Here is a 12271-nt window from a genome sequence, read left to right on the forward strand (position 1 = left end):
CCCAGAGGAAATGGTGCTTCAGCTAAGAGGTGTGAGGAGCCGGCCTGGGCTGGGCTGGGTGTTCAGAGTACAGGTCATCATATAAGGAGGGAGGCAGGACTGATTTGAGCAGCCGAATGAAGGAGCAGGGAGCAGACGGCTGCAAGAAGAGGGCTGGGAGGGAAGCAAAGGCCACCCACACAGTGCCTCAGAAGCCACGGGGCTCTAAGGAGAGGGAAATGCGTAAGGATTACAACAAGGGGAGACAGGTGGGAGCTGTGATCCACTGGAGCGCCCTCCACCGGCTGCAGCGGCGGCTCTCCCACCCTCCAGGGTTACGTCTCCTACATCAAGGGCCTCCCTCTCAATGACATGCCTGAGATCTTTGGCCTGCATGACAATGCCAACATCACCTTCGCCCAGAATGAGACCTATGCCCTGCTCAGTGCCATCATCCAGCTGCAGCCCAAATCGTCCTCCATGGGTGGCCAGGGCCGGGAGGAGGTAGGTGGCAGCAGGGGAAAGGAGCCACGGGTTGGGCAGGGCCAGTCTCCCACTCGTTATCCTGACTGCTCCCCTGTCAGCAAGGAAGGGACTCCTTGCATATAGAATCCTGCAAGAATTAAGGGGCTGGCCCTGACTTCCTGTGTCCCTTTGCCCCCACAGATAGTGGAGGATGTGGCCAACAATATTCTGCTCCAGACTCCTGAGCCCATCAACTTGCAGTTGGTGATAGCCAAGTACCCGGTGCTGTATGAGGAGTCAATGAACACAGTGCTAGTACAGGAGGTCATTCGGTAATCCCCCTGCCACCCCCAGTCCTGGGTTATGATGCCACTGGGCTGTAGAAAAATGACAGCACAGCTACTACGGGCCAGGTGCCATGCCAAGTGCTAGAAGCCCTCTAACCCTCTAACTCAGCCACATTGTATCGTTCCCACTTTACAGATGAGTAAACCAAGGCCCAAAAGCATTAGACATTTGCTAAGAACCAGAGCTGAGGTCGGTACCCAGGCTGCCCGACCCAGCTCTATGCTCTTAGCCCCCATGTTCTGCCATTGTTTTTCAGTCGATGGCTTACAACTGGGGAAATTTCAGATACTGCCACATGGCCCCAGACCACTGTCTGCTTCCTTGCCACTGGTCTTATAGGTATAACCGGCTGCTGCAGGTGATCACACAGACGCTGCGAGACCTGCTCAAGGCACTCAAAGGGCTGGTGGTGATGTCCTCACAGCTGGAGCTGATGGCTACCAGCCTGTACAACAACACTGTGCCTGAGCTCTGGAAAGCTAAGGCCTACCCCTCGCTCAAGCCACTGTCCTCATGGGTCATGGACCTGATGCAACGCTTGGACTTCCTGCAGACCTGGATCCAAGGGGGCATCCCAGCCGTCTTCTGGATCAGTGGCTTCTTCTTCCCCCAGGCCTTTCTGACAGGAACACTGCAGAACTTTGCCCGCAAGTCTGTTATCTCCATCGACACCATCTCGTTTGACTTCAAGGTTTGCACACAGCCAGGGTCAGGCCAGGGTATGGCCCAGGCAGGAAGGGTGCCAAGGCCACAGCTGGCTGCCAGTCGGGAGCCCCAAGTAGGGTTTGGGGAGCAGGGGCAGCCAAGCCAGAAGAGGCCATGAGCCCCACGAAAATTCCTAGGGGTAGGACACCAGCTAAAGTGGTGGGTGATGGGTGGGCAGGCAAGGCTCTCAGGAGGGAGTTCGTGCCTCCTGACCCAAATCCTAACCCAGATTCCAAGTGTTCATGCATGTGGGGGCCTGCCTGTGTGCCCACCACAGGTAATGCGCCAGTCGGTGTCAGAGCTCAAGAAAAGGCCCAAAGAGGGGTGCTACATCCATGGACTGTTCCTGGAAGGGGCCCGCTGGGACCCTGAGGCCTTCCAGCTGGCCGAATCTCGGCCCAAGGAGCTATACACAGAAATGGCTGTCATCTGGCTCCTGCCTACACCCAACCGCAAGATCCAGGACCAGGACTTCTACCTGTGCCCCATCTACAAGACGCTGACCCGAGCCGGTACGGGCCCGGTGGGGGGGGGGGGAAGCATACACCACAGGTGGGGGCCCAGATTTGGGCCACAGAGGCCAGTCAGCACTCCTGACAGTGACCGGGCCAGGACAGAGCTGGACCACCAGCAGGCAGAGGGATACCCAGGGCTTGGGCTCAGTCTGTGGGAAGTGGCCCCTGAGCACACCATCCTCTTGCCTCCCTCAGCAGACCCACCCGGGTCCTGGGAGCCCCAGCCTGCCAATGAAGTTTTAGGGGGGTAACTAAGGCTTGGGGGAGAGGCGGAGCCAGGGCTGGGTCCAAGAAGGAAAGAGCAGTGCCATCAACTCTCCCACTGCTGTCCTCACTTGGCACAATAACCCTGGGCAGACCTAAGCCTTAGCCAGACCCATTCACCAGGCAGATTTTTCTCTTGGGTCAGGACCCCTGCTTGTCCCCAGCTCAGTCTGCTGAGTCCATTGCCTTTTCCGTTTCTGCTCTTGTGGCAGACAACTTAACCCTCCCCACTTCTTGCCTGCTCTAGGAACACTATCAACCACAGGCCATTCCACCAACTACATCATTGCTGTGGAGATCCCCTCCGACCAGCCCCAGCGACACTGGATAAAGCGTGGGGTGGCCCTCATCTGTGCCCTGGACTACTAGACTCAAGACAAAAGAGTTTGAGCCATTAAAGTTGTTTTCTAAGCAGTCCACCTGAGCCTTAGCTGCTTAGATCAGTGCCCCTCCGCAGGACTGACTGCCAGGGAAACGGTGAGGGTCAGGGGCTGAGGCGGCCTCAAGAGTGAATGTGCTTAGCAGTGGGAAAGTGGCAGAGGTAGCAGCTTTGACCTGCTGGACCTGTCCAAATGCAACAAGCATAGAGCAGAGCCCTCCAAGGGGGTCCCTCCAGGGACTTGCCTCCTCAACCCAGGGCCCCAGCATCTGTTCAGGTTGCAAGGCCATCAGAACTGGGTGAAAACCATGGCTCTCTCCTCCTGTAGTGTACCTTGCACACGACTCCTCAGGTTCCGCAGCCCCTACAGAGCCCCTCCTCAACTCAGGTCCTAAATCCTAGGTCTAGGGTCCCAAGAATCTAGGCCCGGAGAATGCATCCTTCTCACTTCTCTGGTCTCAGGGCCTTGGGCCCAGGTTTGGTTGGGTCCTTACTCCTACCAGTCTAGCCTATAAATCTTAGGTCAGCAACCACAAGAGACTTCATTTCTTAGGAGAGTTTTATTCATTCATTGATCCAATATTTACAGGGGCCAGAGAAGTCAGGCTGTGCTCAGCACAGAGAGGCAGCTGCTATACTGGCCAGCCATCCCCTGCCCCAGTCACTATGTACAGATAAGGGGCCTGCTTAGATCACCTTCAAAGCCATCTGGCAAAGACCATGGGGCTATGTTTGGGGCCCAGCTCGAGACAGTGCTGGGCCCATTGCCCCTTGGCACTGGGCTCTCTGGAAACACTAGGCTCTGACTGGTTGTCTCAGTCCTGTTGTCCCCCACCCTGAGTGCCTTGCAGAGGCTGAGGAAGCTGGCGTGGCAGGGACAGACGAGTGGGGTCAGCTTCCTAGAAGCAGCCCAGTCTCTGCTATCCCTAAGAGGAGGGAGACATGGTAATACTGAGGGGCTGGGCAGAGACTCCTCTGAACCCCAGGCTCCAGGGACAGAGCCCATTGCCAGGGCTACAACACTGAAGGCAAAGCGGCCCAGAGCCCTGCTGCAGAAAGCAGTCTTGACAAGCCCGGCTGAAGCCAGGAAGGGAGTTTAGAGGTCAACAAACAGCTCAAACACCTCTCTCTGCTCAGGCCATGGGACCCCAGCAGGCCTCTCGCCCACCCCAGCTAGGACACCCCACTCCCAATCCAGCCCAGCAGCCGGGTTCCTGAGTTTGGAGCTCTCCCAGGGGGAAGGAAGAGTAGACCTGGCTTCCCCGCAACGACTGGGGGCTGGGGCTAGAGCAGCAGGACCCAATGCCCCCCTACCCCAGGCCTCTGGCTGTGACCCTGCAGGCATGACCCCGGCATGAAGCAGGGACCTGGGCCCACCAGGATGACAACTGTTGGAAAGAACACAGTCAGGAAGCTGGCTATGTCAACACAGTGGTGGCAAGATGGGTTAGAGCCCAGAAAAATAGACGTCTCTGTAGGTAAAATATATACTCTGCTGCCGAGGCAGAAAGGCCAGGTCCTGCCACTCCACAGCCGGCTGTGGAGGAAGCTGCAGCAGCGCACTGTGCCCCAGCTCCAGCTCCTGCTTCCGGAGCACTGTGGGGCTGCCCTGCCCTGCCAGGCCCTGGGACACATTGCGGGGAATCCACCCTACCCATTCCCAGGGTGTGAGCTCTCCGGCTGAAACTATTCAGTAATACTGGGAAGAGGGGGAGTGGGGCAGGAAAGGGGCCCTTGTGAGGGCCATGCGGCAAGAGCGGGCTGCAGAGTACAGGCCGGCAGTCCTCACTGGCGCTTGGCCTTGTAAGGGCGCGAGCGTTTCCGCCGGTCAGGTTTCCGCTGCTTGTGGAGCCGGCCGATGCTGACCCCTTGGCGCCGCCGCACCGAGATGTTCTGTTCCACCAGGTTGGCCAGCATGCCTACAAAGAGGCAGAGGCCCTTAAACAGATGGCCGGATGCCCAGCAGCCACCTTCTTAATGGGCCACGGCCTCAGGGCAAGAGCTGAGGCTCTTCGCTGTGCATCCTGAGCCCCACAGTCTGCTCAAGCCCCAAAAGAGGCCTGAGGGACATGGCCCTAAGCAGGGCATGCAGTGAGTCCCCTCACCTTCCTGGGCCAGCATGGAGATGAAGGTACAGATGAACTCATCGTAGTTGTGGGTCCTTCTCTGGTCGTCAATCTGTGGGAGAGAAGGATGAAAACACTGCAGCCCATCTCCCCAGAGCAGCCTGCAGTTGACCCGGGGAAGTCACAGCTCTGGGAAGACCCCGGCAGAGGTCCAGCAGCTGGAGAGATGACCCACCTTGAACTTCTTCCTCTTCTCCACTTCCTCCTTGAGGCAGGCCTCATAGTTTGCGATCTCTGCTTCCACACACTTCAACAGTGCCAGCAGCTCCTGTCAAAACCCCGCAGTGTACTCCTGAGGGGGTGCTGGCCAGCATCAAAGCCCCCCCAACCAGGAGGCAAGGATGAGCAGCCAGAGTCCACAGAGCCTACCAAGGCCCCTGCCGCTTCCCAACCCAAATAGGCTTCCCGGCGCCTGGCTTCAACCTTCACACCAGAACTCCAACCAAGGCCCCAGCACCTGGGCGGCAGTGCCGCAGACCCTTCCCGCTGACAAGATTAGATGAGAAAGCCGCAGAGGGACTCACCTTGGGTGAGTACTTCTCCCCGCTCAAGGGCTCACCGGGCCTGGCCAACCCAGGCTTCTCTCTGCCGTCTGCAGATTCCACCACCTCCTTCTCTTCTGGGCTGCTGGAGCCCTGGCTGCCTTGGCTTGGTCTGCTGCAGGGCGAAGAACCCTTCCCACACTCTGGGAACAGAAGGCACGAGAAGACTCATGAAAGTGTAGGACGCTTAGCGGTCACCTGGCCACCTCCCTCCTCTGGCCAAATAGTCAGTGAGCCAGTCCCAGGCCCACCTGTCAGTGCCAGAGGACTCAGCACACCATCCTCAGCGAGATGCAGCAGGCCTGTGCTGATGACAGGACCCAGGTCTCGTACAGCACGATTGTAGCGGATGCAGTCAACACGCAGCAAGCTGTCATCCTCTCCAAAAAGCACCTTGGAGATGTGGGAGGTGACAGGGCTGGAGGGCCGCGTCGGGTTAGCTGAGCGAATGGGCGACCGCAGAGGCGAGTTGAAAGCACTGCCGATCTCGGAGGCTGTGTCCGTGCTCTCGTTGCTGGGGGTGGGCGAGGGCTGCGGGTGTGTAGGAACCGCCACGGCTGGGCTTGCGGCCCCGCTGCTGGTCTTGATGGACAGAGGAATTGAGAGGTCTTTCTGGGACTCTTTGAGCTTTTCGGCCAAGACATTGATGGTGTTGGGCTGCAGCACTGACAGCTGCCCGTCCCCAGAGCCGCTCAGTGGTCCTGGCTTCCCTGGCCCCTTTCGCTTGTACCTAGGGGGCCCCAAGGAGAGGTGAGCCAAGGGAAGGGACCAGATGACCCCACCCAGCAGTGCCCAGAATGGCCCTGAACACATCCTGGCCTCCAGGGACTGGCACTGCAGCTCCTCACACTCCACAGCCATAGCCACGTGTCCTCAAAGGACACCTCTATTCCAGCTGCCTGTGGCCTTTTGCCAGTGCCGTGTCTTCTGACAGAGCTGCTCCCCACCCCATCTCCTCCATCCCTGCTCCATCCAATCCCTTGAGGCCTAGCCGAAAGACCACCTCCCAACAGGACATGCCTTGTTGTCTGGTTAAATGTCTTCAGCACTTCCCCAAGCCCTCCTGGAGTCTTGGGGACCTGGGACCTGGAGTCAGGCCCTGCATGCCAGCCTCCCACAGGACCCTGCACTCAGTAGGGTGCTCAGTGCTGTCTGCTAAAGGGCAACCTCAGCTGTGGGCTGGAACGTTCAAGAATAGGATCTGCAGCACTAAGAGTTTGAAGCCTTAACAGAGCTGAGGCTGACCTGATGGCAGAGTTGGTGTTCTGCACATCGTCGTCCTCATCATCCTCGTAGTCGTCCTCATCATCCGAGTACTGCTGGGGCGGGCGGACTGGAGCTCGGCTGCGGCCCACACCTGCTGCCAGGTCTTCCTCCTCCTGGGGCAGAGAGCCAGGGCAGCCATAAGCAGGGGCCAGTTAGCCCAGCCTGGGCACAGCACTCACAGCCAGAAAGAAAGCCAACACGGTTCTCCAGGTCAAGTCCACTGAACCCCAGGTGTTCCACAGCCCACCCAATTCCTGAGGAGGCCGCTGCCCACCTACACAACCTGCCTATGCAAGGCCTCTAAGACAAACAGAGCTCTCTGAAACACATACCTTTATTTTGCCAACCTAACTCATTGAGTAGTACCCAGGAACATGCCCTAAACATTCTGCCTCACTGCTGTATGGGTGGATTGAGAGTCGGAGTTCTCTCTGCTTCTCTAAGCCCCTATGGAGGCTTCTGGGTAGCAGAGGAATTTGGCCACCTAGGCCTAGGTATAGGGTGAACACCAAGGAACCATGTGAAGAAACTGCCTATTGCAGCCTCTCAAGAGAATCCTGGAGGGGCTCCTGCAAGGGTGCTCCCAGCTCACCTGCATGGGGGACTTGGCATAGTTGTGATTGTCCAGAAAGGCCGGCAGCCGCTGAACAATGGGAGTGGGGTTGGGAGGAACCCCGTTGAGGCTGCTCCCTGGAGGCTTCACCACCAGCTTAGGTTTGCTGGGAGGGCTGTGGCTTGGGGCCTGGGGGCATGAACCAGCCACGTCCTCCACACCATCTAAGGGGGCAAGGAGCACAGGCAGGACCTTCAGCCAGATCCTCAAGAAAACCTGTCCCCAGCCCACCGTCTCCCCAGTGTTGTGACACAGCACTGCTTCCTCCTCCCTTGCTGGAGGAGAGAGGAGCTAGTTGGTGAGATGAGAGCCCGCAAGCTCTAGGTCATGGGCCCACAGCAACACGAGAAGGACGAGATGGGAAAAGGGAGGCAGAAAGAAAAACGCCTCTTCAGAAAACCAAAAAAGGGAGTATCTATTATAGAGAAGGCTCAGGGGTTGTGGTGATGTCAGCCCTTTCAGGTGCCTTTCTTTAGGGAAGGACTGCTCTCCCTCCGTGTTCCAAAGAGAGAGGGCTGTAGGCACCGAGCTTCATGCCTCCCATAGGAGCATCTGAACCACTGCCCAAGTGCCTCCACACAAAAGACTTGCTCTGCTTGGGTCTCCCAGCTCAAGCTATGATGGGGTTGCTCTGAGGTCAAAAGGAGGCCCCAAGATCGCTGGTACCTGTGTGAGTGCCCTCAGAGGCTGCTGGGGCCCTGCCTGCCTCCAGCGCCAGAGGGGACTTGCTGCTGGCTGGTTTGGACTCCTCAGGCAGCTGTGGCTCTTGAGACTTGTGGGTCTGAATCAGCTCTGGCTGCGTCACCCTAATCAGCTAAGAACAGAACCCAAGCTCAGAGGAGTGAAGGCAGACCCCAGCCACTCCCTTGGACAGCAAAAGGCATGGCTCTACCTGTTCGCTCACAAGGAAATACAACAGACAAACACAAATCTCCTTTTAGAACTTATTCTCCCTTCTCACCCCAAGTCCCAGCTTTTCCACAAGGAAAGCAAAGGTCACTTGAAGCTCAACAGACCCACAATAGCGAGTGATCTGGGAACTAGAGACACATGCCCCAGTGCGGGGAAGAGGGATGGCATGAGGGGTACCCACCTGCTGCAGGGCCTCCAGTACTGTCTGACGGTTCACCTTTAGCACATGCAGCCTGGCCTCATACTTGATCCTGCGGTCGGGCACCACCGCCATCAGGTTGAAGCGGATGTCATGGTAGGGCTCCCTGCAGTCACAGCCGCAGCCGTGAGAGCAGCTCCCAACCCAGCTCCGCCATCAGGTGGAGGCAAACAATCTGGCAGGGCTCCCTGAAGTCACAACTACAGCCAGAGGTGCAGGTCCCACCCCAACAGGCGGGCAGGAGCTAGCAATGCACACCAGGCACCTGAGCACCTGGTGCCTTCCAAGGAGCTGTGTGAGGGGCCTGTCAGGAAGTGAGCCAGGACACTGGACCACATAGGGCTCCACAAGGCCTGCCCCTCCCCAGCCTGTCCCAAAGCAGGCCATAGGCAGCCTGGGTGAGAAATTGGGCAAGGAGGTGGAAGCCCAAGATCTAAGCTTGACCTGGCCGGACTCATCATGTGGCCTTGCATGAGTCATTTGGCCTCTCTTTGCCTTCCCTTTTCTGTGGCCCTCCCGATGGGGGCACGGCTCCAGAGGGTAGGGCAAGCACAGAGCCCTTACCCTGCGGTGGCGAGGCCGATACGCTCCATGATGACCCGCCGGGCCTTGTCTGTCCACTCCTCATCCTCCCCCCAGGGCCCTAGGGAAGACCAAGATGAGGAATCAGCAGGTGGTGAGCCCTGAGTCTGGGCTGGCCAGGAGCAGGAAGGAAGATGGAGAGCAGCTGAGCCAGGGAGTCTGGGGTAGTCAGGCAGTGCAGTGCAGGGTGCCATCCAGCCAGAGACAGATGTCCTCAACACCCAGCCCCCTGCCACTGGGTCCCAACACCTGAGGACCCTAAGGCCTAGCTCCCTAGAAGGTAAGCAGAAAATGGGCCCCGAGCCCAGAGTGCCTACCATGGTCAATGGGGTAGACCTTCAGCCCATCCAGCTCAAAAAGCCGGCCTGTGATAGGCACATAGCTGACAAAGTGGAATGCCTCCATGGTCCGCACTGCACTAAGGCCATTCTGCTTCTCAGGGAGGTGGCGTGGCTCAGGCCTAGGGAAGAACACACTCAGGGCCCAGGATGAGACAACCGCTCCTCACCCCCACTCCCATCAGCTCCCACAGCTCCCACACACCTGGCATGGCTATTATGTGCTTTGGCCAACTCTGGGGCATTGCCAATCGCATATCCTTTGCTCTAGAGAGAAGAAAATAAGATGACATCAAAACAATTTCTCAGGTGGGCGGGCCTCTGCGTGGGAAGCAAAGCTCAAAAGAACAGGCCTGGAGGCATTTTTAGGAGCCTGAAGAAGCATAGATGGGATCCTGAAAGGTTAGTGTGGACAGGAAAGAACTCTGGAGCCCCAGAAAGATGGGGTTAGTCTTACATGGTAATGAGCGGACACTGGAGAATAACATGGCCTGATAAAGACCTGACAAAGAAAGTCCCAACATAGTGTCACTTAAGGAATGTTCCTTTCTTCCTTCAGTCTTTCCTGGCAATTGGGCCTAAAATTTAAGGGTCAAATGTAATGTATGTCACTCGAAAAGGAAATGGCCTCATAGTGTCAAATGCAATGTGGTAGCTCTGGGAGTCAGATCTGCCCAGCAAGCTATGAGCCAGGATTGAGGCACTGCAGCTTACCTCAGGGCTGAAGCCTTTGGTGAAATCCTTCATGCGACTCAGGGTGGGACCCAGGTCCACATTGCTGCAGTTCAGGAGCACGCTCAGCAGGGCATGAGTGGCACAAGAGTTGGGGATCAGCTGTGAAACCAAGAACAGTCACTCATACAGAGTCATTCACCCCAAGCCATACTCATTACGAATGGGGACCCAGAGAGGGACAGTCATATCTGGATAACAAGACTCATCAACTTCCCTCATCTCCATCCAACATTTGTTCATTCAACTAAATACCCACCAGGTGTCTGAGGACATACAGAGTGGACTCAGACACCACGCTGCTCTAAAGATACTCCCTTTTTTAATGAATAAGAGCTCAGTACCTTCTGCCAGGGGACTTCTATAACCACCACTCCTGGTATCTGCCTATCTCCTTCTGCTTTCCCCCACTCCCATGTCCCAGGCAAAGACAATAGCAGCATCCCACCCTCCAGTTGGAACACAGAGCCGAGCAGACCTGATGGGCAAAGAACATGTTATTCACAATATCATCATCAATCACAGACGTATCATCCACCAAGGTAGAGACCTTGCGACGGGATCGGCGCTCTTCGATCCATTTGAACAGGAAGATGAATCCATACACTGGGCTGGGGAAAAGTAAGGGGCAGAGCTAGACCAGCCAAGTGGGGGAAAGCAATCAGCATTCTCTTTCTTTTCCCTCCTATTCCCATGCACCGTGTTACCACTCAGGTGCCCTTCCCGTGATCCCACCTCTACCCTGGCTTGTTCCCAACACTGACTAAAGTGGCCCTGAGCCCTCACACCCCATGAGCCTGCTGCAGGCAGAGTCAAGCCTCAGCTTCTGGCTGTGATGCTCCAGAGGTACATCCTGTGTCCTCATGAAGTCTGTGGTTCTGGGATAAGAGATGAAAAGCTGGAGCCCATGGCCCAGGACAGGGTAGGACAGAAAGTGAGACAAGAAGACAAATTCTGATGGAGGAATTTAAACACTAATTCTCATTGTGAACCCCAAGGCCTGGGCCCCAGTGTAGTCAAGAAAGCAAAGGAACACCCATCAGTCCCTTCTTTTCAGGGAGATAAAAACAGACCTCTCCGTTCATGCATGGTAGTCCCTCCATACCTCTATTCTGTAGGACCACCAGGACAAAGGCCCTGAGTGAGGCTGGTCACCCAGGAGGGGCCTCCTCAGATGCCACACACCAACCAATCAAAACCTTTGTGAAGGGATTAAAGCCACCCGCACACGGGCACGTGAAAGCAGCAATTAATAAATTACAGCAGGCACTGCGTGACCTGAATCAAGAAAAAGGGCTGCCTTCCTGCTCTAAGACCAGAAAAGGCAGCTGAACTGTACTCCAAAGGATGGTTAGATTTGTACTGGGGGGGGGGGGGGAGGGGACTACTACATACAGGGAAGTGCTGAAGACTGGGATAAAGCAAAAATATCCACTTGTTCAGGAGAGAACCCAAAACCGAGGGGTGCTTCCATGTATGAGATTTTATAACTTGTGATTCCTATACTACCTCCCTTGAGGGTAACTCATCGCCCGGCCCTTCCCTTGCCCTCAGGATGTACGGGAAGGCCCTGGCACCAAGCCACTCACCCCTGGCATTTGCTCTGAAGGTCATAGATCTCTTCCACCTGCACCCCTTTGACACCTGCGATCAGGGAAGGAAAGAAGTCGGGAAAGGCAGCCCCCGGCTGTGGTGCGAGGGCACAGAAGTGGGCCCCCCCCCGCCAAAGCCGGATCCGACGGGTAGGAGAGGCTCTTACCGAAATCTTCCACCAGGAGGGTGAAGAGGCCTGGGTGGGGCGACAAGAGGAGCGGGTTGGTGGTCAGGCAGGCGCGTTTCGGGCCCACCCGGCCTCCCCAGCCCCCGGCCCGCCCGGCACCCTCCTCACCAGGGTCGCTCTCCAGCTCCAGCCAGCCCTTATTCATCTTCCCGCGGGGCGGCCCCTCAGCGCCATGTCCAGGCCCTCCCGACACCCCGCCGCCCGCGCCGGGAGCCCCCGCCGCCCCGGGGCCCCTAGCCCCACACACAGACAACGGGCCCCGTTAGCGTCACCCGTCCGCGCCGGCGACATACGTCACCACGGCGCGACGCTCTCCGCCCCGCCTCTGGGATTGTCTGCCGCGGGATCGATTCCTGAGGTCCTGGCGCTCGCACGGAAGGGCGGGGCGAGGGGGAAAGGGCGGGGCGAGAGCCGTGCTGGGCGCGGGCAGCGCGAGAGGAAAAGGCGGGGCGAGGTGAGGGGGTGGAGCGAGAGCGGGGTCGGGCGCAGAATGCGCGAGAGGAAGGGGCGGGGCGGGCGCGCGGCC

At 57.5% G+C, this 12271-nt stretch overlaps 2 protein-coding genes across 4 annotated transcripts in view; one reads left to right on the forward strand and one right to left on the reverse strand.

Annotated features, from left to right (window-relative positions):
* DNAH1 (dynein axonemal heavy chain 1) overlaps window positions 1–2690 on the forward strand; it is a 72810-nt gene extending 70120 nt beyond the window's left edge. Inside the window, exons 73-77 of the mRNA XM_032592222.1 lie at window positions 313–483; window positions 646–776; window positions 1132–1483; window positions 1775–2009; window positions 2524–2690. Of these exons, the coding sequence (XP_032448113.1) occupies window positions 313–483; window positions 646–776; window positions 1132–1483; window positions 1775–2009; window positions 2524–2645 (1011 nt within the window). The 3' untranslated portion in view covers window positions 2646–2690. The remainder of the gene's footprint in view (window positions 1–312; window positions 484–645; window positions 777–1131; window positions 1484–1774; window positions 2010–2523) is intronic.
* A 506-nt stretch (window positions 2691–3196) lies between these two features.
* BAP1 (BRCA1 associated protein 1) lies at window positions 3197–12035 on the reverse strand. 3 transcript variants are annotated; one of them, XM_030306940.1, is made up of 17 exons: window positions 11854–12035; window positions 11725–11754; window positions 11555–11609; window positions 10444–10576; window positions 9948–10067; window positions 9439–9500; window positions 9213–9355; window positions 8878–8956; window positions 8296–8365; window positions 7869–8016; window positions 7182–7366; window positions 6569–6702; window positions 5575–6053; window positions 5306–5466; window positions 4957–5049; window positions 4761–4833; window positions 3197–4574 (listed from the first exon to the last, which is right to left on the reverse strand). In XM_030306940.1, exons 1-17 carry the CDS (start codon window positions 11888–11890, stop codon window positions 4441–4443), a joined length of 2136 nt encoding a protein of 711 aa, XP_030162800.1. In that variant the 5' UTR covers window positions 11891–12035; the 3' UTR covers window positions 3197–4440. The 3 variants fall into 3 exon arrangements, with proteins under 3 accessions (XP_030162800.1, XP_030162799.1, XP_030162801.1); XM_030306939.1 differs by having other exon boundaries at window positions 8296–8419; window positions 11854–12031; XM_030306941.1 differs by lacking the exons at window positions 10444–10576; window positions 11854–12035 and having other exon boundaries at window positions 8296–8419; window positions 11725–11760.
* Between the last annotated feature and the right edge of the window lie 236 nt (window positions 12036–12271).

Source organism: Lynx canadensis, chromosome A2 (assembly GCF_007474595.2).
Source record: "Lynx canadensis isolate LIC74 chromosome A2, mLynCan4.pri.v2, whole genome shotgun sequence".
In the NCBI taxonomy this organism is placed as follows: domain Eukaryota; kingdom Metazoa; phylum Chordata; class Mammalia; order Carnivora; family Felidae; genus Lynx; species Lynx canadensis.